This window comes from Tupaia chinensis, unplaced genomic scaffold (assembly GCF_000334495.1).
Source record: "Tupaia chinensis unplaced genomic scaffold, TupChi_1.0 Scaffold000545_1, whole genome shotgun sequence".
NCBI lineage: Eukaryota > Metazoa > Chordata > Mammalia > Scandentia > Tupaiidae > Tupaia > Tupaia belangeri.
In genome coordinates this window covers 3,452,129-3,478,900 of record NW_006160057.1, presented here as the reverse complement: position 1 = coordinate 3,478,900, position 26,772 = coordinate 3,452,129, and the positions used below count along the sequence as shown (strand labels likewise).

Here is a 26,772-nt window from a genome sequence, read left to right as displayed (position 1 = left end):
CCTTGATGGTACTTCGCCCGCACCCCACAACTGTCACTTACGGTGAGTTCTTTGCTTTTAGCAAATGGCCACCAGCCACGCACACGCTTCTGCTGGAATATAGAGATCTTGTTCTCCTCACTTGCATTTTCAAACTTGGTAAGTTCACAAGCTTTGGCAGATTTGGCTGCTCGAGGAAAACTATTGAGGTTCATTTCCAGGGAGCCTGTGGAGAGATGACCATACGGTTATAGAAGGGTTTTCTGAAAATGATGGAAGAGATGGCCAGGCGGTGGCATAGCAGTATCATAACTGGACCACATGGGGAAGTCCTGGGTTTGCATCCCTGGACCGCCCTGAGCACTCTGGGCCTGTGTACAAGGCCAGTAATCTAGGCTGACTGAGACGGGGGCGGGGGTAATTGTGGCATGAGGTCCTTTAGGGGGATGCCCTCCTCTCTCCCTTTGGCTCCCAAGAAAAAAATAAGCTTTAAAAGAGTATGGAAGAGCTTTTTGATCACCATCTTCATCTGCCAGTCCATTCACTAGTCATCCAGTCCACTCACTAGTCATCCAATAAGTACTAATTGGATCACAAGTGCATGCTAATGTCAGGAGCAAATATGACCAAGCACATGTGACATCATCAAAAGGTTAATAATGTGGTAGCAGGTAGAAGACAAGGACAGAGCTACGTCACTTAGCTTTCAAGTCTCAGTTTCAGGGATCTCTGCTGATGGGCACCTTCTCAGAGCTCAGCTCCTTGGGTCTGGGTCATATGCTTTAGCTTTTCCCGATATCAGCAGTGATTATCCTATGATAGCTCTTATCTCCCTCTGCGAGTTCATTAAACTCCTCCAGGTCAGGCAGTAAGTCTTCTTTCTTTGTTACTTATTTTACCTTAGTGGGTTCTCAAAAGTGCTTTTCCAGTGAGCGCATACAAGGCAGAGTAAGATATTGCCATGAGAGAGTTCTATATATCTCTTTCTTTAACAATCTTTGCTTATTATAAAGCAACATTTTCTAGTTATGGAAAATCTAGAATATGTACATTAAGAAAAGGAAAAATGAGAACAAAACTCTTCTGGAGGCTGGCAGGTTGGCTAAGCTGATGGCTAAGCCACTGGACTCTCACAGGACCAACTGTGGTTTGAGTCCCAGACCTGGCAGCTTGCTTTCTCACTTTCCCTCTCGCTATCTCTCTCTGATAAAATTAAAATAATAATAATAAATAAATAAAATGAATTAACTAATTCTTTAAGAAAAGTTTTCCATAATTCCATCCTCAAAAAATTGGCCATTGCTCTATGTATCAGTGCTTAGCCTTATTTTATCTCTCCCTGCCTGTCTATGACTCTTTCTCTTATACATATAAACACATGTCTTTCAGAAATGGGATTTTTCCACACTTTTCCTTTAAATGAATCCTATACAGCTTTCCTACTCATTAAATATCCCAACATTTGAATGGCTGCAGAGTTATCATTTTTTTTTGATGTTTGCTATGTGTGAGGCACTATAGTTTATTCTTTAATTGTATTATTACATTTACTGCTCCACCCTCTCTGAAGTATGTGATATTACTATTCCCATTTTATAACTGAGGAAAACTAAGGCAGAGTGGACCCACAAATGATCTCAAAGTTTAATGACTTCTTAGAAAGAAAGCAAAGTTCAACTTAAGTCTGAATATGGAGTGGTCCACCATGTGGCTGCGCCATAACTTATTTAGCAAATCCCCTATCAATGGCTATTTGGACTGCTTTCAATTTTTTTCCATTAAAAATAGCACTGAAATTATTATCCTTGTAACTCCATCAGATCAAAGTCTCCAAAAGTTGGGACAAAACCTTTAACACCAAGAAATGCTTACGGATGTCACTGGCTTACCCAAGAAATCATCTGAGGACAGCCTTTCAAAATCCCAAACCTGGAGCACCAACACAGCTGGAGTCTTACACTCCATCTTCTCTAAGGAAAGGATGTTCTCCCTCTTGGTAATGACCATTTGCTTCTCAGCTGGGAGATACCGAAATGGAAACAGGAAGCGCCAGTTGAAGTTCCCTTCTCCGGTCAGGGAGTTGTAATGCACATCTGTCTCCTGCTTGTCATCTTCCAAACCCTTTATCCACCTGCATAAAGATTTTTTTAAAAATTTAAACACTCAGAGTACATTATTCAGTCATCAGTCAAGTGTTGATTTCACTAGTTTCAATGTGGGCACAGATCATAGTTGTTTTTTTTTTTTTAAGATTTATCTATTTATTTATTCATTCATTCCTTCATTTTAATTTAACCAGAGAGAGACACAGAGAGAGAGAGAGAGAGGAAAGTGAGAAAGTAAACCACCAGGTCCAGGACTCAAACCGTGGTCAGCCATGTGGGAGTGTCCAGCACCTTAACCACCATGCCACCTGCTGGTCCCAAGAACATAGTTTTAAAATTATTATACACAGTATAATTATACAGACTTTGGGTTCTGGGCCTCCCAGCTAGGGACTCTGCACCCACCTGGCCATCACCAGCCTTCTCAGCGTGGCAGTGGTCTCAGCTCTAGCTAACCACCAGGTGCCTGGGCAGTCCATGGGCAGCAGTGAGGACCACAATGACAAATGAGAGCAAGGAGCAGGGAAACAAGCTGGAGGCTCTGAAGTCCATCTACCCCGACTCCTTCAAAGCTAACAACTAGTCTTCCCAAATATAAATGGACTCTCCTGATACCACATTCTCTTTCAGTAGTGCTTCACTTGACAAGGTCCTGCTAAGTGTTATCAGAAAATCCACATAGCTTCACCATTACTGTGACATCTGAGGCTGGAGAAAGTGACAAAACTGTCCAGACTACTCTTGAATTTGCATCCAGTGAAAAATACCCTGATGGGGGCTGGCAGGTGGCATGGTAGTTAAGGGCACTGGACCCTCACATGTGGCTATGTGGAGAAGGTTTTGATTTTCCTTTTTTCCTAAGAAAAACTAATTTTTCAGAAGAATATCCTCCTGATAGCTTTCATCATTGAACTTACTAAACTGACCTTAAAATTTCAAAATAAAATAAAATAAAATAATTATATGGTCAGATTTTGATGGAAGTTTCCATTTTTATTAGAAAGAGGAAGATAGGGATCAAAGGGTCTGAAACAATATTCATTCCAAGGCAGATTGGGGAATTGGCTTCAATTGCTTGGGTAGATCTGAAGCCCTGTGTAATCAAGATGGAAACTTTAGAAAATATGAGATGAAATTGTAATATGAATCCTTGTCACCCTGGGAGCCCTCATTGTAAGTGGTGCTGCCTCTGTAACTGAGCGTTAGAACAAAACTAACCACTGAATTGAGGGCTCTAAAATTAGGCTAGTTAAGATCTGTGCTGTCAAGCCTGTAATTGGCCTTCTCCTTTCTGGTTCTGGGCCTCAAAACCCCAACAGGCCTAGATCAGTGTGACATGCAGGATAAGACGGCTGCCTTACTCATCTTGGTTCCAACTCTGGCTTTTCCACTTATTAACTGTGTAGCCAAAGATAAGTGACGTAATCTCTCTGTGCCTTTTTTTCATTTGTAAAATGGAAGCGATTATAGTATCTAACTTATAAGGTTGTTCTAAGGGATTATATGAGATAACAACTGCAAAGTTTATGTTCTGGGTATTCCAAATTACCTGTAATATTCTTTCTTATTATTACGTGGTCTTCCACCTCCATCCCCAGCATAATGTAAATCACAATCAATCTGTTTTCTCCTGGTACTTTACTCATGGTGAATTAATTAATTTTAAAAATAAGTACCTTTAATTCAAACTACTCAATAATAACATACTACCCGCTTTCCGAAACAGACATCCCTCTTCCCTAGGGAAGGGAAAAAGAGAGCAAAGACCCTTCTCTTCATAGAGAAGTGGTACCATTCTAGGTAGGGACCCAATTATATAGTTAAAGATGGTGCTCCCTCAACCAATACTGTATCATGAGGCAAAGAGTAAGCTAGATGCTGGGGAGAGCTGAGGAGTAAACAGAAGCTATCCATGGGGGAAAGAGCTAGAGTGCTATGAATGGGCTGGCTGAAATCACCAGAGAGAGGTGTACAATGGCACTATGGAAGAAGAGCTAATGATGCTTTCTGAGAAATTAAAGATGGGACCAGCAGTTAGCGTAATGGCTATGTCGCTGGACTCCCACATAGTCGACCGCAGCTCGAGTCCCGGACCCGGTGGCTTAAACTCACGCCGGCTGTGTGTGTGTGCGTGCCCAAGATCCCAAGAGGACAATGGAGGAGAAGGGATTGTGGCATGGCCACCCCCTATGGGGACTGATTTCTTGCTTTCTATCTCTCTGTCTGTCTCTGTCTGTCTGGCGAGTGCATGCACCCCATAGCAAAAATCCTCTCAAAAAAAAAAAAAAAGAAAGAAAGAAAAGAAAAGGTCAGTTATACTAGAAAGCACAGATCAAAGGTGAGTATAGTCTGAGATGAGGTTGAAGAGATAGGCAAATGATAGCTATATGGGATATTTTAGGGCATATTAGGGATTTAAGTCTTTGGAGAAAATGGGTTATCATTTAAGTGTTTTAAACACAGGATCAGCATAATTAGACTGTGTTTTGAAAATATAACAAATTACAGAAAGGAACGGGTAAATTTGAAACACCAATTAAAATGGTGTTTCAGATTCCAGCAAGAGAAGATGAAAGAAAATGCTAAGGTGGTGGTCTGGTAAAAACAGAGATTATGAACAGTGCTGACAGCTATTTGGACGGTATAATGAACAAACTTTGATGGCATGTTAGAAAGGAGGACTCAAGGGTGAAGAAGGTGCAATAGGTTTGGTGTTCCCAATACTCAATGGATCATGGTGCCAGTCATTGTGATAAGGAGCCCTAGAATAGAAACAGTTTAGATTTTAAACTTGCTGAGATTGAGGTGTTATTTTTGAAAAATCCAAGTATATAGATACACACATATGGAACAAAAGTAGTCAAGAATGGAGATTAAAAGATGACAATGGAAGTCACTAGTTATTTAAATCCCTATGTGAGTGAAACATTAAAGGAAATGGCGGAGCGACCAAATCTTGTGAGATGAGAAGAGCATCTGGGATAGAGCCATAGGCTACTTACCTGCTAGATGAAGGACAATGAGCTTTCAAAGGTCATTGGGAAGTGACAGGTAGGAAAAAAACTAGAAGAGCGTGCTTCTATAGGAGTGAGTGCAAGAAAATGCCTCAAAAGGTCAATTGACTACCTATGTCAAATGCACCTTAGAGGGCAATAAGTTGAGGACCAATTAAATAAACAAAAAACAAAAAGGACCATTATATTTAACAATATGAAACTCCCTGGCATCTTAATGAGATGACCTTCATGAAATTCTGAAAAAGCCAGATTGGAGTTTGGAGGGAAGTGGTAAGAGAAGAGGTGGAAAGAATAAATATAAATATCCCTTTCAAGAGATTTAAATGGACGAGGGTCTGGAAGACTCAACCTGAACTCTTCCAGAATCCTTCCATATTCTGAAACATGGTAAAATATCTCTTTATAGGACACATTACTCTTTCCTGAAATGGTGATAAAAAGCAATTTCAGAGCGTCTTAATTTTGGTTTTTAAAAAAATCTTATTTGAGGTCATGCTACTTCCATTGCTCCTTCTTCATACTAATCTAACTCACTCCCATACTCTTACCTTGAAAAAAATTTAAATTTTGAGCTATTGAATATGTTTGACTATCAAATGCATATTTCAAAGACAGGCTGTTTCTTATTTAGGGGAGGCAAAGGGCTATCAGTATGAGGCTGGAATGGATTTATTACTTCTGAGATGAGTTTTAGTTTAAGGTACAGATTTAAATCATGTTTGTTTCTGATTCTCTTCTATATCATTTCCTTCTCTGACTATGGGCTAAAAGGAAGCAGGGCAAAAAGATAAGAAAGAGGTCAAATGCTCTGTGGACCCCAGGTTTCTATCTTTTTGATCAGTAGCACTAGCTAAATTTTAGCTTTTGCGTTAGCCTTACAATCTTTTCAACACTTACTCTTTCATTAGTAGCATAACATCTTTCTATTCCCTTTAGTTTAAAAGTAGATATATAATCAAGGTGGGAAAAAAAAGAAGCAATACATTCAATGAACCAAAACAAAGAAAATTATCTGTTGATAACACTGTGTGTGATGATTGCTTTGACTGAACTAACATACAGTACATTCATGCTGAGAAACTTCATTTTCAATGTTATAAAAATATACAGTGATTGAATGCAAAAAAATAAGAAAAAATATATATTCTGAAAGTCACTCAAAAAGTTTAGTTATCCTATATTTAACTCAAACATGTTTATATAATAAAATATCCTCAATAAAAATATTTCCATAAGATAATTCTTAGCACAATGATCAAATGAGAGAACTATTTGACAATGAAAGGGACTTATCTAACACAGTGAATAATATGGGCTCTTTTTGTGAGGTGTGGATGTGGGTATCTTCCATGAGGCATATACTTGGTTAACATTTAAAGAGGTAAGGAGGAAAAGGGAAGGGAGGATGGAGTTTGTTAATGTCCTTACCCTTTAACATAAATATCACTTGATTTTTGTCCTGTAAAGATATTCTCGTCTTCTAAAATGACATCTTCTGTGTTCCAGATAGTCACCCTCAATTCATACCTGGGGTAAGAGAAGGCAGCATTAGGTTGGCAGTCTTGAAAGTTGAATCAACTAGTGTCTATGAGAGCCTGGTTTTGTTCTAAACCTATAAGCTTCCGTAAGTTTGCCAAGTTCAGAAATACCAGCACTCAAGGTCTTGGTTCTATCAGAACCAAGTATCCCAGCTGGAGACCAAGGACATGAATCATTTTGAATATATCTTTTTGCTGTTTACAGCATTTTTCAAATGAGAAATTTGGAACTCAGAAGCCCATACCATAAGACAAGAACCACCATTTCAACCCCCATCACTATCATCATTGCCACCCTTCATCCCCTCCCATAATTGGCACAGTAGAAAGTGATGTACAGTATTAGGTGACCTCTCTGATATCAGATAAATGCCATGATCCTTTAGTCTGCTACCAAGGTCTCTACCCCAATGGTGAGGTACAGGTTACTTACCCTTTGGGTTGCCTTGGTGAAATGTCAACAGGAGGTCCAGGCTGAGGCATGTCCATAGGAAACATGTCCACCCACATCTGTAAGCGACCCTTGTTAAGAAAAGAATATCACCTTTAACTCCAGCAGGGTATAAGAGAAGGTATGGATAATTAACCATTTATAGTATTACAATATCCCTTTACTAAAAAAATGAATATTAGTTATAGCTTGGTCCTTTTTTACGTGTGTAGCATATTTGCTGATAATGACAGAACTTACATTTTAATTAGGAATTAGTCAATGTGTAAAATCAGGGGAAAAGGAAATAAACCTTTATTAGTCACCTACTATGTGCTAGAAAGAGTTCTATGCACTCGACATGTGTTACCTCATGAATTCCTGAAATATACCCATGTAATTCCCATTTGGCAGATGGGGAAACATCTTGGTCATGTTTACATAGATGATAGGAAGCAAGAGTCTAGATTCAGCCCTTCTCTGTTGACTCTAGAAACCCTTCTCTTTCTACAAATTCCTAAAGATTAAAAAGATGGCAATACTATCTGATAGGAGTATGCCTCAGTTTTTTCAATGTATTTTAACATCCATTAGCTCTGTTAGTATTCCTCCTACCCATGTTTCTGTTTTACACATAAAGAAACTAAGGCTTAGGAAGTCAGAAGAAAATTATCTGAAATTCTGTGGTTTACCAGTGGCAGAACAGGCCCTGCTATCCATTGCCTTGAGTGAGCTACATCCTGTTGCAAGGATTTTAAGAGGAGAAGGGAGAAGACCTGATACTTGACCTGTTGCACACATTTTAAATATTCTATTAGCTCAAACAAGAAGGATGTGTTCAATGAAGGCTGATACAATAAGAAGAGCTTTTATAAAAAGGAGGTGGGACTTTTTCTAGAGTGTGAAGAACATGTGGATGAGGGAAGAAAATTGGTTAAGAAAAAAAAAAAAAGACCTTTCAGGAGAAGGATAACATAAGCAAAGATTTAGCATTTGGGAAGAAAAAACCCAACTTGGTGAAAGATTACAATCCTAGGGAAAAGTGGGATGATTCACTCTCTAAAGATATATTAACATTCAGCCTAATCAAAACCCCACATCTGACAGGAAACACAAAGGATCTCAGGCATCAAAAGATTTCAGATATTTGGTGGATTTCAGAAAGCAGTCATAAGCTTCAATGGCTGATAATGGTTTGCTTACTTTCTTGAAGTCTTCCTCCACACATGCTATCACTAGGTCTACACCCCAACACCACTGGGATAGCAGAGTGAGTGTTCCTGACCTATAACAAATGAGTTCAAGTACTGTGTCCAAGTTCACAGTGAATGAATCCAGAGCTGGGACAGGGGCCAACTGGGGTTGTGGACAGAGCATGGGTTATGGGCTCAAATGTCCTGAATTTTAAATCATATCTCAACTATTTAGTAGCTGAGTAACTTTGAGCAAGTTAATTAAACTCTCTGAACTTCCGTTTCCTCATCCTTAAAATGAGGATCATAATAACCCCATTATGAGACTGGAGCAAGAGTAGGCGACTCCATATTGCTGTTTGTCTAGAAAAAATTGGGGTCTGCTAATTACGAATATTGCCTTTGTTTACTCTCAAAATAACCCAAGTTTGGATCAACAATTCTGTGGTCATGATGAATAGATAATTTGTGTAAAAGACCAAATACATGAAATGTTCTTGACAAAGTTTAAGTTCTTTTCCTTCTGATTCCTCACCCAGGTCTTAAGTGACTGTTTTCACACAGCTTCTTGACAGTTCTTACAAGTAAGCCACCTTCTATTGATTTTTCTGAAAAAATTGGGTTTGTGTGTCTGTGTATGTGTGAGTTGCTAATCTGTGTGGTTACATACAAATTTTAGGTAGGATCTTGGTCATGTTACATGGGTTTTGAAGTTTCTTTAATGTCAGAATTCTCCTAAAGGAGTTTGATAACTCAAATCATGTAAAGGATTAAGTATTTTTTATTAAGTAAAAGTATTGACTCCAGGGCAGGGTTTTTCAACTTCAGCATTATTGACACTTTAAACTGGATAATTCTTTGGTGGGCGTGTTTAATATGGGGTGTGTGTGTGTGTGTGTGTGTGTGTGTGTGGGAGGGGGGCTTTCTGGTATAAGTTTAATTTAGCAGCAACCCTGGCTTCTACCTACTAGATGCTAGTAGTACCCCTACTCACCTATGACAACAAAAAATCTTTTCAGACATTGGTAAATATCCCAGGCAGTGGGGGGTATAAAAATTGTCCCTGGATGAAATAATTACTCTAGGCCACACCAGATTAGCATTTAGAGACAAATTCACATGTCTTGGGGATAAACTCTCTGACTAGAGCCAGACTTGTCTTGGTCATTACCTGCTCCATTCCTGGCTTATCCTTGTGGTACAGCGATCGGGTTTCTATATGCTCAGGAACTAGCTTACATCCAACTTCTGGCATATCCTCCCAAGAGTGTAAGACCTTGAGGGCCAAGTGCTCATAAGATTCCACAGTCTTATCTGTAGGGAAGACAGATAAGGAAAGAGACTTGTCAGATGTACTCTCCTATAAGGAGGCAGTGATGGGCTATCTGATGCATATTTAAATAGTTCCCTTAAAAGTTTATTTAAATACACCAAGGAGCAGGGGAGGGGGCAAAGAGATGACAGCAAGAGAGGAAAATGAAAATGAAAGGATAGAAAGAGATGGGGAGGGGAAAGAGACAGTTTAGAGAGAGGGAAGTGAGACAGAGTGACGTGAACTCAGTAGTCAAAGTTGTAGAGGAGGAGTCTCCACATATCCCCTAAATCAGAGTCATCTTAGAATCTGAGTCATAAGCTGGGCTTTGAGGTACTAGAGAAGGTGTGGTTTTCTTGAGATTTGAAACTGTTTGCTAACAACATGGTGAGAAATGGTGTTGGAATACAGTGAGGACTTAAGCAAGGTGGTGAAACTGGTCCAATGCTGATGTCTCTTGTCTTATTATTGCTATCCTCCCAACATCTGCCCACAGGAAAATTCTCTGATTTGTCATTCTACAGAGAAGGTAATTTATGATAAAAAGAAAAAAAAAAAAACTACTGGTGGAAATAATACTTACAAAAATAAGACAAAAAGTGTTGCAAGAATAAACTTTTTAGAAGTATTGAATAACCTGTTTAGAATAGCTGAATTTGATACTGAAACTATCAAATATGGAAAGTTGAAATAGGCTATTTAAAAAAAAGGCTACAGAAACTCATCATCATGTCTAAATATAAATAATTTTGCATGTAAATGCTTGCAATTGGTTCTAGGGACCAAAATGACATGGTAAAAGAAATTCTGATATCAAAGTAGCGGAGGCCAACATAGCATCAATATGTTATATACCAAATCTCCGCTTGGACTTTGCATCAAAATACTGAGCCGTACGTAGGGAATTTTTACACAGCAGAAAGTACAAAAGTAGTTTTGTATCATTAAGTGAAGGGGACTCTGTTCTCCCTCTGACATTTATGGAGCCCTTTCTCAGATCTTTGTGGTAGGCCCTGTGATGTTCACGTAGAAAATGTAGCTCTTGGTGTTAAAATAGGAGAGTTATTGATATAAATTTGATTTTTTCCAATTATTTCTGTATTTTAGGGCTATTGCCTACCTTCTAGAAAAAAACAATTGTGCTTCTATGTTCTATTCTGTAAAAGTACCAGAAGTGTGCTAAGGAAGTATAAGGAAGTTTGTTGTAGCATTAATTGTCACTATAAAAATGAGCATGATGTAAATAAATGGCACAGTCAAAAAATGGAATTTTATCAGTAATCAGCTCAAAGAGCAGAGGAGAATCATCGTAATCTATTAGAAATAGAAAAAAAAACAAGGTACAAAACTGTACATATAGCACATTTACAATTCTTTAAAAATGTAACATACCACACATACACACAAACACACACACACACACTCACACAAAGACTGCAAAGAAATATCTCAGTATGCAGCATGGTGATCTCTGACTTTTAGGACTATAGGTGACTTTCATTTCCTCCTTACTTTTCTGTATTTTTTACTGTGAGCATACATTACTTTTATAATCGAATGACTCACTCGGTTTTAGCCACACATATCAATAGAATCAGGCTTTTCATAAGAAGAGCAATATTAGTAGAATACTTTGCAGAGAGTTACCAGTGTCCTCTTCAGTGAAGGCAGTTTTTCCAGAAAAGACCTGATTTCCGATCTGTATTTTTCCAGGGCGAAAGTAGGGCCCATCTAGCTTGTTGTCTTTGCAGAGTTTGGTGAGGATTTCCGTGGGTTTGGATGTGTCTCTCCAGGCATTGTAGCCTTCTCTGAAAAGTGGAGGAACGACAGAGAGCGTGAGGCCTGGCTTTCTACAGGGAGGGCACATTTTGTGGTCTCTATTGAAAGGGCTGTCCAAGTATCATCTGTGAAGTTCCCTTCAGATATACTTGCCATTCTAGATATTTGAACTGAATTTTCGGTTTTCTCTCTTTTCTGAGCAGAGGCCTTTGCCTATGTATAGCTTGTGGATAAGACTGGACTTGTGAGTAGCTTGACATAAAAATCCTTTGCAGAGAGTTTCGGTTTTTACTAATGTACTTTTGTTTAAAAGAGAAGATTGAAATGACATTCACAGAACATAAATTAACCATGTTAAAGTTGATCAGTTAAGTGTCATTTAATACCTCCACAATGATGTGCTTCTACCACACCTACCTTGTCCCTCCAAAATATTTGCCACCCCCAAAAAATACCCTGTGCCCATAAAATAATTATTCTTCTTTCCCTCTCTCCAGAACCTTCAGCAATCACCGATCTGCTTTCTGTGTTTATCGATTTCTTTGCAGATAAGTTTTGCTTAGTTTTTAGTAGAATAGACATTAGGCTGCTCTAACTTCTAATAGGAAAGCCTAACTCATCCCTTCGATTTTCTGCTGCTTTTTTCTCTTCTCCTTCCCCATAAAACAATCATGTTATAGACTCATTTCACAGGCATAAAGCCTTGATATGATGTTTCTGTAATCACTGAGTTTTGCAACGGTAAGTTTCTAAATCTTCCCAACTCTTTCTCCCCTCACACAAAGACTGCAAAGAAATATCTCAGTATGCAGCATGGTGATCTCTGACTTTTAGGACTATAGGTGACTTTCATTTCCTCCTTACTTTTCTGTATTTTTTACTGTGAGCATACATTACTTTTATAATCGAATGACTCACTCGGTTTTAGCCACACATATCAATAGAATCAGGCTTTTCATAAGAAGAGCAATATTAGTAGAATACTTTGCAGAGAGTTACCAGTGTCCTCTTCAGTGAAGGCAGTTTTTCCAGAAAAGACCTGATTTCCGATCTGTATTTTTCCAGGGCGAAAGTAGGGCCCATCTAGCTTGTTGTCTTTGCAGAGTTTGGTGAGGATTTCCGTGGGTTTGGATGTGTCTCTCCAGGCATTGTAGCCTTCTCTGAAAAGTGGAGGAACGACAGAGAGCGTGAGGCCTGGCTTTCTACAGGGAGGGCACATTTTGTGGTCTCTATTGAAAGGGCTGTCCAAGTATCATCTGTGAAGTTCCCTTCAGATATACTTGCCATTCTAGATATTTGAACTGAATTTTCGGTTTTCTCTCTTTTCTGAGCAGAGGCCTTTGCCTATGTATAGCTTGTGGATAAGACTGGACTTGTGAGTAGCTTGACATAAAAATCCTTTGCAGAGAGTTTCGGTTTTTACTAATGTACTTTTGTTTAAAAGAGAAGATTGAAATGACATTCACAGAACATAAATTAACCATGTTAAAGTTGATCAGTTAAGTGTCATTTAATACCTCCACAATGATGTGCTTCTACCACACCTACCTTGTCCCTCCAAAATATTTGCCACCCCCAAAAAATACCCTGTGCCCATAAAATAATTATTCTTCTTTCCCTCTCTCCAGAACCTTCAGCAATCACCGATCTGCTTTCTGTGTTTATCGATTTCTTTGCAGATAAGTTTTGCTTAGTTTTTAGTAGAATAGACATTAGGCTGCTCTAACTTCTAATAGGAAAGCCTAACTCATCCCTTCGATTTTCTGCTGCTTTTTTCTCTTCTCCTTCCCCATAAAACAATCATGTTATAGACTCATTTCACAGGCATAAAGCCTTGATATGATGTTTCTGTAATCACTGAGTTTTGCAACGGTAAGTTTCTAAATCTTCCCAACTCTTTCTCCCCAACCCCCCAAACTAGCTATTTGTTTAAAAATTATTAACTTACTGAAGTGCTCCCAGAGAGCCATGACAAAGATAAGCTTGGCTATCTCTGCTCAATGAGACACTGGGCTCACTGGAATTCACTTGTTTCAGTATTTAAATAAATCAAAACGTGGCTATAGGACAATGCTGTTCAGTAGTTTTCTTACATTGTGCCAGAGATAGGAGGCTCTGGAAGAGGCCATCCATATCAGTTCCAGAGTGACACATAGAGTCCCCTTGACACCAGCACTCTTGTCTTACTGTAAAAGCTTTTCAGTGAATAAAGATTGCAATTCTCCTGACTAAACTACTCTGCTTCCTAGTGGGGCCACCATTGGAAGTTCTTCTGAATAAAGGATGTACCTGTGGCTTCCTTCCCTCATTTCAGAGTGAGGACAGCTGATCACTCTTTGAATGGATCCTTTAAGGGGCTTGGAGAGACATGTAAAACCCCAGGAGGTTTATAGAGTTTCGGGAGACCCTAAACGGAACCTGCAGAGCAGGCCAGAAAGGCAATCATGCCATGGAGGATGCAGGTACCCAGCCTTGGAAGAGAGTCTAAGACATTTATGTATCTCTAGGTTTAACTGTTCTTAAACTATGTATTTTTCAGGAGCCATATATTCCTTGCACTCATTCACTGGGGATTTTGGTCTCAGAGAGGACTGATTCCCACTCTTGCTTTTAAATCTGCAACTTCCTGTTTGTGAAACATTGGGGGAGCTTTGTAAATCCTCTCAATCTACTTTTAATGGAGTTGGTGGGTGAAAGCTGAGTGAATAATCAGAGAGGTGTATGATGGCTTTTCTTTGAAAATCTCTTAACCACAATGTTTATACTAGAATAAAGAGTAATATAAATGCCCCGTCTTTCAGGAAGGTAAATTGGTTATATCATTTTTTTATGGCCATGTAATCCAGTTTTTATTTGTACAAATAATTGAAATCTACACTATAGCAGAGTAATGTGGTTTACCATTTTTTGTTATAAATGAATATAATTAAATATTATAGACCTAGTAAAATAATTGCTGTAAAAATATTAAATGACCAAAATGCTTAGGCTATAAAAGGAAGTGTACCACATAAATTATAAAACTGCATGGATATTATGAGCTCAGCTTCGGGGGAATATAGCATAGAAAAAATACTGGAAGGAAATATCCAAGAATTTCTACATAAATTGTCTTTCGGTAGAATAACTCAAGCATTATTTTGTACTTTATGTATTTCCAAAATTTTCTACAATGAATATGCATTATTTTATATTAAGAAAAAATTATTTAATTATATCATGAAACTCTAGTAAATGATTTTACATTTTGCCGGCTGAAACTTCGAAGAGTATTTTTTTCTTAAGATATCAGACATCCCTTGAGATCCCAGTGCTAGTCAGGACAGAAAGCATCCAGGCACCTCCACTCCACCTGTGTCAGGCCTCTGGGTTCAGCTTCATGGCTGAAAAGACACCCCCCTCCCCCAGGGCCACCTCCCCCCAACTCCAGACACCAGTGCAAATCAGGTACGCAAGTGTCTCCCTCTTGCTCTTCTCTGTTCCTTCTAACTTTATTTTCTCTTTAAAAAGAAACTGCTTTCTGCCCTGTTCATGCCTTTCTCTTGTTAATTTGTCTCTTCTTCCCTCACCTAGGAAGAAAGTGTCCTAGGTGATCCAGCAATTCCACTCCTGGGTGTCTGGGCACTGCCACCTCTGCCTGTGTCCAACCTTCACACCGCACAGTTTTCCATATTTTACCCAATTTCATTTTCTGTGACGTGATTTCTAACTTTTTCCTCTTTTTCTCGTAGCACTTTCCTTCTTTTTTCTTTGCCTTTTCTTCCTATTTCTATTTCTTACTTTCTTTTTCTTTTACCTTACTTTCCTGTTTTACTGCTTAGCCCTTACGCACTGCCTAGAGATGACTAGGTGCACAGTAGCTAAACATCTGAAGTTTGTGAGTTTTAGAGAATTCTTTGCACCTCACTGCAGTTGTTGCAAAAATAGTGAAATTCCCCTTTAAAATTCAATCGCACAACTCCTCCTGTTTTTCCCGCATTGAAGGACACAGTAGAAGGGAGAAAATAGTACCAAATTTTTAAGCTCACAGTCACAGAATGCTTCTCCAACAAGCTAGGCAGAAGTGAATACAGTACCAAATGTCTAAAAATCAGAGAAGAGCCTCAGGGATGAGAGAATCAAGTAACACATCTCCAGCCAGGGAACACTGTAACTTGTCTCCAAGTAGGGAAATATTAGAGGATATTACTGCAATGTCAGAGAAAGAATTTAGAATATTTATGGTAACAAAACTCTATCAGATGCAAGAGAAAAGAGACTTTGAGCTCCAAAAGGTGAGGAAGTCCTTCCACAATATAAGAGAAGATTTGGACACCATAAAAAAGAATCAAACAGAGCTGTTAGATACGAAGGCTATAATATAGGAAATTAAAACCTCCCTCAAAAGTATTAAAAGCAGGTTAGACCATCCAGAAGATCAAATTTTGAAAGTAGAAGACACTGTTGGTGGGAATGTAAATTGGTCCAGCCACCATGGAGAACATTATGGAGGTTCCTCCAAGACCTTCAAATAGAACTACAATATGATCCAGCAATTCCACTCTTGGGTATCTACTCAAAGGACAGGAGAACTCTCAGTTGGAAAAGCACTTGCTCATCTATACTCACTGCAGCATTATTCTCGATTACTCAGACATGGAAGCATCCCTAATGTCCACAAATGGGTAAGTGGATTGAAAGACTGTGGCACATATACTCCATGGAATACTACTCAGCCATAAAAAAACAACAAGGCCCTGGAATTTGATATAAAGTAGATGAATATGGAAGTTTTGTCGCTGGGTGAAGCAAGTCAGGCTATGAAAGAGAAAAATATATGCCTCCACTTAAAATAGACTGACTGCACTCCATGGTAGAGACTGAAAGGCTGGAAGACATAAAAGCATTAAAAATTGTTATGAACACTAGAAACAAAGCGGAAAGAGAGTATGGAAGGGAAAGTGAAAAGAAATTTTGGGGAAAAATAGAGGGGTAAGACATTTGTGAGACACAGATATGGTTTATTATCTGTTGATGAGGATATGTATAGTATTCTCAACTGGGCTAGACTGAGGTGTATATAATGCTGGGTAAAGTCTCTTTACAATCTAAATGATGTATAGCAATTAAATGTATAAATAATGATAATAATAAGAAGAATTTTAAAAAGAAATACAGAAATGCAAATTTTAAAACTTAAAGTTATCAGACACAACATACTTTAACAAAAGAGCTTATAGTCTATATTTTAAAATTAAGCAGAATTCAAAATCTCTGAATTTTATCAAAATCTTTGTAAAGAGTAAGAGCTGAGTTTATTTTTCTTTCATATGTAATATGGAGATAACACCTCAATGGAATTTTGAGAAAACTGAATGAGATACTCCATGTAAAGTGCTTGGTTATCAAAAGCACACATGACTGTTAGTTATAACTAGCTGGGATGTTGGCCTTTGTATTACTGTAATCATTCTTCCAGCTTCATTTCCCACTGAAGACTCCTACCCAGTGAGCACGGCTGGTCAACACACACAGTTTAGCTCTTGAGTCTTGAAGCTGCCCGCGGTTCTAAATCAGAACTGTCTCCCCTGTCCCAATAACTTTTGTGGGTACATAACAACCCTGATGCTATGGAGCCCATCTGAGGTATTAAAGCTGAGCCTGACCAGGCCTTTCCAGAGAGGGACAACTGAGACACAGAGCCCAGAGTGTTGATGACTACAGACCCAAACCATCAACAGTGTCTCCATGGGGAAAGAACTCACATTTCATACTGGCTCTGCAAGCCACAGATGGCTCGGTGTTTGCTGTAGAAGCGATTCTCCAGGTCGATCTTGGTCTCACCAATGAGGTCGTCTGTGCCAATCATGTCATGGTCATAGATCAGGACAGAGAGCAGGGATTCCTTTGGGAATGTGGCTTGGATCTCAAATGACCTGTGGAATCAACAATGTTTGGTGGCACAGGGAACTTTCTCCAGTTTCACTTGTAGCCAACCTGCTGTTGGTATGAATCCTCTAAATGCTCAGTAACTCAGACAGTACTTACTGCAGATTTGTTGGCTTAATTTCTCACTTAATGTACAATCTATTTGTAATTTCTTTATAATTTCCAGTAACTAATAATCTCCCCTTTCATGGCCCATATCTTGCAGTCTTCCACATGGGGTTTTGGTCTCCAACAGGACTGATTTCCAATTATAATAAAAACTCTGCAGCCTCCAGCTTATAAAACATTGGAAAAATGATTTAACTCCTCTCAGCCTCATGTGTAAAGGCGAGTAATTATATTTTCTTTATAATTTAGCATGGTGATTAAATTAAATATTGTTTATATAAAACACACATTTCAGGACCAGCACATGGCATAATGGTTATGTCATTTGACTCCCATGGAATTTACTGCGGTTTGAGTCCCAGACCCGAAGGCTTAAAACTCACCCCAGGCACATGTGTGTGCATGTCCGAAATCTCAAGAAGAGAATGGAGGAGAAGGAATTGAGGCATGACCATCCCTCTGGAGGGTGATTTCTCACTTTCTGTCTCTTTGTCTCTCTGGAGAGTGCATGTGCCCTATAACAAAAATCTGTCTTTTTTTTTTTTTTTTAGAGAGATGTTTTTGCTATAGGGCACGTGCGCTCACCAGCAGAAAGACAGAGTGAGAGAAAGAGACAGAAAGCGAGAAATCACTCCCCCAGGGGAGATGGTCATGCCACAACCATTTCTCCTCCATTGTCTTATATTTTCTTTATAATTTAGCATGGTGATTAAATTAAATATTGTTTATATAAAACACACATTTCAGGACCAGCACATGGCATAATGGTTATGTCATTTGACTCCCATGGAATTTACTGCGGTTTGAGTCCCAGACCCGAAGGCTTAAAACTCACCCCAGGCACATGTGTGTGCATGTCCGAAATCTCAAGAAGAGAATGGAGGAGAAGGAATTGAGGCATGACCATCCCTCTGGAGGGTGATTTCTCACTTTCTGTCTCTTTGTCTCTCTGGAGAGTGCATGTGCCCTATAACAAAAATCTGTCTTTTTTTTTTTTTTTTTAGAGAGATGTTTTTGCTATAGGGCACGTGCGCTCACCAGCAGAAAGACAGAGTGAGAGAAAGAGACAGAAAGCGAGAAATCACTCCCCCAGGGGAGATGGTCATGCCACAACCCTTTCTCCTCCATTGTCTTCTCGGGATCTTGAGCACGCACGCACATGCGCCTGGCGTGAGTTTAAGCCATCGGGTCCGGGACTCGAACCGCGGTTGACTACATGGGAGTCCAGCGACGTAGCCATTATGCTAACTGCTGGTCCCAACAAAAATCTGTCTTAAAAAAAATAAAACACACATTTCACTTTCAGGCATCCAACTGATGTCCAATACATTGCCATTCTCTTCCCCTCCATTGTTGCTTCATCGAAGAATACCAGCTGGATTTATTTTAAATGAAAACCCCTTTGGGGATAAAAAAATGTTGAACCTTAAAATTGCAGAACTAGAGTGCTGTTTCTACAAGACTCTGACTCCTTGGGAAATGGGACCTGCCTTTTCTATCTCCGCATTGCTGGAGCCTCCACTTGGACAGTGGAAAGTACACACTTAATATATGTTTCTTTGAACTCTAAGGGGGCGTCTCAGAAATCAACATATCCAATCCCTTCATGCTAAAGATAAGAAAACAGAAATCTAGAGAACATGAGTGACCTGCCCACAATAATAAATCAGGCCAATGTGGGATAAATGCCCATCTCCTAACTCTGAGTTAGGGCCTCTTTCCATGGCACCACACCAATGCCCAGTGTCAATGTGACAATGGATTATCCTTGATACTGAGTTCCTACATTAGAGCAAGTACTTTGGAATTAAATATTGAGTGAAATTTTTCATTTCAGGGAAATGTCTTTCTGAAAACAAAACCAAGAACACACTGGTATTTAAACAGAAAGATCGGATCACAACAGAAGATAAAGTACATGAGTTTCAACTGATGAAATAGAATCTTATGCCTTTTGACTAAAATATGACTGACCTTCTATGCTTTGTTTCCCCGTGTTAAGGAGTTTCGTCTTCTCTTGAGTTGTGGACAGGTCCATGTATCTACTATTTGAACTGAATCCTCACCTGTTACCTGGCTTTAAGTATTAAGCAAAGTTCCCTTAACATTTTTAAATTTTGATTTATTAAAGTTAAAATGGCCTTTCTTGAAATTAAAAAATGTATTTAAAAATACTTATTTAATGACCACAGTAAGCCATATAGCCTCAGCTATGTGCTTTTATGGTATACTCTTTCTATTCACAGCGTTTCATGACTAAAGTCATGACTTTTGTTCACAGATATGTATATATCAGCTGAACTTACTATTGATAGTATTTAGATTAATTAAGATATTTTGTGAATCAATACAATGTGGGAAAAAATAAAGGAATAGAAAGCAACTGCAGATACCAGAGACAGGGTGGGAGGAGGATGGAAAATGGCAAAGGGTGAGAAATAGGGGGAAAATTATATATACACACACACACACACACACACACACATACATACATATAAGAAACAAGAAATGGAAAATTATTTGTTGACAATAACATGTATGATTAAGCCACTTTATAGGGTATCCTGGCTGGGAACCACATTTTGTATGCGGTTTTCCAGTGCATGCTGATGTTCATGTGCTGTGGTGATGTTCAGTGAAAGTATGTAAAATAAATAGATTGATTTAAAAAAAGAACACACCAGTGACTCTCTAGCTATTCCAGACTCTGGCTGCTCTGGGATAGGGTGGGCTGGGGTGAGGAAAGAGAATGAGGGCTCATTATTTCCCTGCATGTCCTTGGTCCTGTCTGGGGTGCTGCCCTCATGGTTGGGCCCACTTTATCCTGATACCTGCTCTGCAATGCGGCAGACACTGCAATCACAGAATGGCCCAGAGCCAACTAACTCTCCCCGAAGAGTCAGGCAGAGATGCTCTATAGCTCCAGTGATTATATCTGATTGAGGCAGTGCTAGCAGGCCAGCAGTATGTCCGTGCAGGGAAGAAATCCATGTGTCTTCCATCTGAAGGCATGGTATTGCCTCCCTGAGCTCCAAGATTTGAATTCTAAACTGTAATTGATAGTTGAGAAGCATCTCACAAGGAAGCCTCCAGCCATCTACCCATGACCTTTGCCATTACCATGGCTGCTAAAAAAGGACTTAGTAAGTGCTTAACCAACCTAGCAACCATGGCAGAGCACCTAGTCACTCTGGTCCATCTTCCCAGTCTGTGCACACATGCTAACCTCCTTCGCATTTTAACTGGAGCTTCATTCAGAAATAGCGCACTGCAGTTGGACTGCCCGATACCCAGAGAAAAACTAGGATTATACAAACCTGTGTGTCAACGAGACACTCTCGCTAGATGCAGTGATGATTTGAGAAGATACAGTACATCATGAGACAGGCCAGAACTGAGATTGTTGAATGCATGCAGAGCCTCTGTGCTTCAGAGAAAAGATGCCTCATTGTTCCTTTGCTCATTTATCCATTCATTTATTCACTCACCTGCTATTTATGACACGTCACTATGTGTCAGTTACAGTAGTTTTCAAAATAAGTAAAATAATTTCCTTCCAGTAGGGAGGACATATAAGGAAATAGATAAATAATAGCTAAACTCTCAGAGTTAGGGCCAGGGTTTTAAGAGTGCTCTGGGGGCCAGCAGGTGACATATTTTTCCTTATGGTTAAGTATCAAGACTGTGGAGACAATTCTGGGAAACCAGAGCTGTGAGGAACTGACAGAACCTGCAGACAGGTACCACCTCGGGATGATGCAGTGACAGGATCCTGTTCAGTCCCACTAACAACTGGCTGGAGTTCTGTCCATTCATTTATTCATTCTATGAGTACTTACTGAATACCTGCTCACCACGTGTCAGGCTCTGTCCCAGATACTGCGGAGTGTGACATCAGCTAGACTAGACCAAGTTGCAACTTAAACAGATCTTACTCTAATGCAGAGATGAGAGGTGACCAAGAAACATATATTAATGTGAATCTATGTCAGAAACTATGAAGAAAAGTAAAGCAGGGCCAAGTGCCAGGACCCCAGGGGTGGAGGCTGTGACATCCTCACAGGAATAGTGGGGCAGGGAGATTGTGAGGGGGGAGTCCCCAGACCTCATGTCTTAGGCATAAGAGTTGCTCTCCCTGCTGGAACGCTGAGAGTGAACTAGCAATGCTTGTCCCCAGTGACAATGAAATACACATCCAATAAAGCATCCACTTCTGGAAGAGGCTCCACAATGTCAGAGGCAGCAAGGACTATTCTATACCTCTCTGTTTGTCATGCCATATAATGGAGGCAATAAAGCCAGTCTAATTCATGGCATTGTGATGAAATTAGTTAGTGAAAAAGTGGCTGCTGGGGCTAGCAGATGGTATAGTGGTTAAGGTGTTGGACTCCCACATGGTCAACCGTGCTTTGAATCCTAAACTCGGTGGCTTGAAACTCATGCCAGGTGCATTTGTGTGTGTGTGCCCAAAACTCAGAGAGGAAAACAGAGGAGAAGGATTGTGGTATGGCCATCCTCACAGTGGTTATTTCTCACACACACTCTCTCTTCTCTGTATCTCCAACACGTGCCCTATAGCAAAACTCTCAAAAAAAAAAAAAAAAGAAAAAAAAAGAAAAAAAGAAAAAGAAAAAAAGTGACTGCCAAGCACTTGACAAACTCAAGAGCTGGTTACATAAATGACAGGTAAAAACAAAGGTCATCTTGGGATCAGAGAAGCAAGGGTAAGTTTCCTTGGCACTGTCTTTTAATCATTCTCATCATTTATTGCCTCATTTCCTCAGGAGCAATAAAATGTACAAGGCTGATGCTGATGAAATGTCAGAGGGTCCACAGTGATCACAAATGTGTAAATGAATTTAAATGAGCCTGATGGAGATTTCATCCCATGCTCAGGAAAAAAACAGAAATTAAGTACACATGAGATGTATTTATTGCCAAAATGATGATACTTATGATGTTTCCACCATTAAAATGATTTCTAAAAGGGAAGGGAAGGAAGCTCAGGTGTTTTGGGTACCTACTGTGTGCTAGAATAGGCACTGTGCTGGGGGCTTTATGTACTTCACCTTGGAAGGAGTCTGAGTCAGGCGTCATTATTGCTGCCTTAGTGCAGAACACTAGGATCATTAGTACAAGGTCATACAGTTTGTATGTGAAAGAGTGAAACCCAGGTTGCCTTGATCCAAAGTCACCAATGTGTGACATGCTCTATTATAAGATAAATGTGGGTTGTAGGGCTGTCATAACTGGAGAATGCATAACTCACCTACTATGTACAGATGCAATAGGTTTTAGCATTGTGTAGGAAGATGCAGTTCAGCTTTTAGACCTGAGAGTTTACCTCAAATGAGCAGCAAAACGACAACAGAAAAAAATCCCATTAGTTGGAGATCGAAGACCAAATGTCTGGGTCCTTCTCCAATTATGAACTGTGTGAACTTCAGTAAGTTTCTTAACCTTTCTGAACCTTTGTGACTTTGTTTGTAACAGAGAACTCTCTCTGACCAAAAGCAAGACTGTAAATCCAATTATCCTTCAGGGTGCCTCTTAAATCTAAGATCTAGGAAAGGATTATGAAAAAACCATGGGTATGAAGGCCATCACACACCACCCAATGTCTGTAAGACACCTGGAAAGGATTCAACTCTTGTCCATGAATATAGGTTTGGTTGTTTGTTATCAAGAGCGGAAGTTAGCATTTAACCTCCTGCCACCATTTTACCCACTACACACATGGATACACGCATCAATCCCCACAGAAATGCAGCAGCAGAAAGGACAATGCAGGACAGCCCAGATGGCCACTGACCTTCCAAATACTGGGTTCAATTGTTTGGGAATGTATTTGTCCCGATCTTTGATTTCCGTCTTGCCAAGCTTGAGCACAATGTAGGGATCTGATTTGCCATCTGGATCAGCTGGGCTAAGATTAAATGCCTGGGGAGGAAAAAACAATTCCTTGGTCTCATGGTTCTCCATTTTGGCTGCACCCTGAGATCATCTGGGTGCTCGTTTCTGTCTCCAGACATTCTGATTTAATGAATTTTGAGAAGCTCTGTAGATGTTTCTAGTGAGCAGCCAAGGTTAAAAACCACTGTGTTAGCATCTCTATTTTGTTGTTAAAAGTAAAACTGGGTTTTGCCCAAGCTCAACTGTCTCTTAAGTCACTTCCCCAGTGGAGAGCAGCTCTTGGCACGGAGTTATGAGATCAGGTGGGGGCACAAGGCATGATTTTGAGTTTGAGTTCTGTTTCTAAGCAGTCATGTGATCTTGGACAAGTAATGTCATCTCTCTAAGATCCATCTGTAAAATCAAGAAATTAATTCTGGAAAGCTCCTCCCCCCAAATTAATGGTCCCTGAATCTATGACCTGTCAGTCTTGCATTTAGCACCAGCCATTTGAACAATCATCTGTTTATGGGAGTAAGGCCTGATTCCAGACAAGTTTGGCCTTAAGTAAGCATAAGCAATTTGTTTTTTCCTTTTTGGTTTTCATGTTTATTTTTCAAGCAAATACCTTCTAAGTAAATGTCAAAGTAGGAGGCTGGTCAGAATGGTACCACAAAGACAGAAACTCTGTGGTGATGAAAGCCCTAAAGCCGACTAGGATCCGAGGTGGACCCACGGACATGCTCACATGTTTCAGGTGTACCCATATGGCTCCGCCATTGCCCAGCGGCACTCCTACTGCCTGAACCATAACAGTTGGGCCTAGTGTTTTATTAAATTAAAATGTTCTAAAATTAATTCATTAGTTAATGAATCAAATATTAGTAAAAAGAGCAAACCACACATACCATTACTCCTTGAGATGCCAAGGAGAAGCACTGACTGTCCATAATGAGAGTGAGTTCATTCTACTCCCTGTGACCAGGACTGCCACCTTCTGACAGTGTTCGAGTCCCTCCTATGCTTAAGTCCCAGCCCAAGTCCTCCCTGCTGCATGCCAGTTCCTGGGAAGGAACCTGATGGACATCCCAAGCCTTTGTCTAGACAGGACTAGACACATGAATAGATATTTGCTGAATGAATAAGTGAATAAGAGGGAAAACCCTTCTCTAATCTCTGTAGACCATAGAAATCCTGCCCTCTGTTTCTGAATTCTCTAAACTGTATGCCCTAAAACCTTAATTCTGTAGAATTTTCTGTATGATAAAAAAAAGTATATGTACTGATATACATATATATATATATATATATATACACACACATAAGGTTTGTGGCAATACGTTTAGAAAAGGCTGTTCAAGATTCAATAATTAAACAGAATGTTTGCTTCTGGAATGCTCTGAGCTTTGAATGTGCTAATGAGATTTATGAATCTCAGGAGTTGGAGAAAGAAAATGAATTCTATATGCACTATTTCTTGAATTTATTTGAACATATGTTCTCTTTCTAAGGAATTCATATTAATTATCTCCCAAGACATAAATGATCTCCTGAATGAAATTTTGAAAAAGCTAGTCAAAACTGTCCTGTGGGTTTGTGTTTAATGTAGACCTCCAGCATTGCCAGTGATTCCTTAAAAGTACTTCTAATCCTTCTAACTAGTCTGTGACTCTCTTGAAAGCAGAAATTGTTCATTTTATCACAACATCCTGGGCATGTAAAGATTGTAGTGATGATGCCTGGGGTGATGAAGGAAATCTGAGAACTACATAATGGAAGCATTTAGTTCTTTGTTAGCATTAAAGAATAATTCATTTTTATTTTATGCTTCATTTATATATTTTGAAAAGGATGTAGGCACTGCAGGGCCTGCAAGCAAAGAGTTAACGTTAAGTAAGACTACCACCATCAAATGTGATTGTGAAAGTCAAGTCCAAGGTCAAGAGATGAAAACAAATCCATGAGCTGTGAGAGTTCATACAGTTGCTTTTATTGGGTGTCAGATTTGGCTCCAGGCTTCCTGGCAATCAAGTCAAAAGTTTTATAATTAACTTTTGTGCTCTCATTATCGGAAAGGAGGAAGCCTAGAGAAATAATATTTTTCTTGGGAATACATTCAGAATGAAATTTCTGACCACAGTGTAGAAGCAAAGCTGTGGGTGAGGGATTTCATAGCAGCAGCTGCCCCATTCTCCCTGGGCCTTCCCACTAACTGTCCTGTTGTGAGCTTCAGTTCTGTCTCCAGACATTCTGATTTAATGCCCCGTTCTTGTTTGGTTTCCTCTCTTGCCAGCAGGCAACCACAGAGAACAGATACACCTACCCAGAGCTGACCTATATGCCCTGGAGTATATTATTCTCCCTGAGAGGGACGCTAGACGCTAGGAAATGTCCGTGTTACTGACGAAGCTATATACTATGTTGTAGACTGAATTATGCACTTCCTGCCCCCAAATCTGTATGTTGAGTCCATAACCTTTCACGTAACGCTATTAGAGGTCAGGAGGTAATTAAAGTTAAATGAAGTATTAAGGGTGGGACCTAATCCAATAAGGCTGGAATCTGTATAAGATGAAGAGGCACCAAAGGCTTCTCTCTGCTCTGCATGCACACAGATGAAAATCTCTGTGAGGACCCAGCAAGAAGGCGGCCAGCTAAAGTCTAGCAAGAGACGCCTCCCTGAAACCTGCCCTGACGGCACCTTCATCATGGACTTCCCACATCTGGGGAGTGAGAGAATACATGTCTGCTGTCTGAGCACCCTTCCGTGGTATCATCTTATGGCAGCGTGAACAGACTGATAACCCCTCAGAGTAAACAAGGTTGGCTCACCGCGACGATGTACACCCTGATCAGGACTTTGACAGGGTGGTTGGGTGGAATCCCTTGCTGGATTCTCAGCTGCCCGGTGTCCTCACAGCTAGAATCTTCAGGGCTTTTGTATATGCAGAAGGAACCCTGGAACCACAAAGCACAACCCATTGAAACGAGATGGCCAGACATCCCGCTAAAATCACAGACTGCACGGCCTGGGAATCAGCAGGGCCTGGGATGGTGCAGCCCTTTCATTCACAATGTCCTCAGACAGATCTCATTAACATACCTGCCTCTCAGCCCCTTCATGGTACCACAGGGAGTTGGTGTTGGTGCATGAACCCCCTCCTCACAGGACGGTTATGAGGATAAGCAGATGGGACACAAGTGCCCTTCCCTCTGTAGTGTGCTGTGTGCATTATGCTTTCTTCACTGTCTCACCCAATCCCAATGGCTGTATTCTTAGTCCCCAGTGCAACAACCAAGGCTCAGGGAGGTGAAGTGTGTTCCAGATCATATGCTGGTGAGTTTTATAATTAGGATTTAAATCCAGACTGCCAAATGCAATACTCAAGCTATTTCCAGCCTACCACCCTGCACATAAAAGCCTGGCACATAGTAGGTTTCAAGAATATGCTACCCCCGCGCCCCGCGCCAAGGCGGCGGCGGGAGGCGGG

General features: G+C 40.0%; 1 protein-coding gene across 1 annotated transcript in view; it reads right to left on the bottom strand.

Annotated features, from left to right (window-relative positions):
- FER1L6 (fer-1 like family member 6) overlaps nt 1–26,772 on the bottom strand; it is a 149,070-nt gene that overhangs the window by 19,331 nt on the left and 102,967 nt on the right. Inside the window, exons 30-38 of the mRNA XM_006157540.1 lie at nt 26,114–26,239; nt 23,202–23,329; nt 17,098–17,268; nt 12,353–12,513; nt 9,434–9,576; nt 7,073–7,161; nt 6,530–6,628; nt 1,869–2,110; nt 42–205 (exon numbers count right to left, since the gene is read on the bottom strand). Coding sequence (XP_006157602.1) covers nt 42–205; nt 1,869–2,110; nt 6,530–6,628; nt 7,073–7,161; nt 9,434–9,576; nt 12,353–12,513; nt 17,098–17,268; nt 23,202–23,329; nt 26,114–26,239 — 1,323 coding nt within the window. The remainder of the gene's footprint in view (nt 1–41; nt 206–1,868; nt 2,111–6,529; nt 6,629–7,072; nt 7,162–9,433; nt 9,577–12,352; nt 12,514–17,097; nt 17,269–23,201; nt 23,330–26,113; nt 26,240–26,772) is intronic.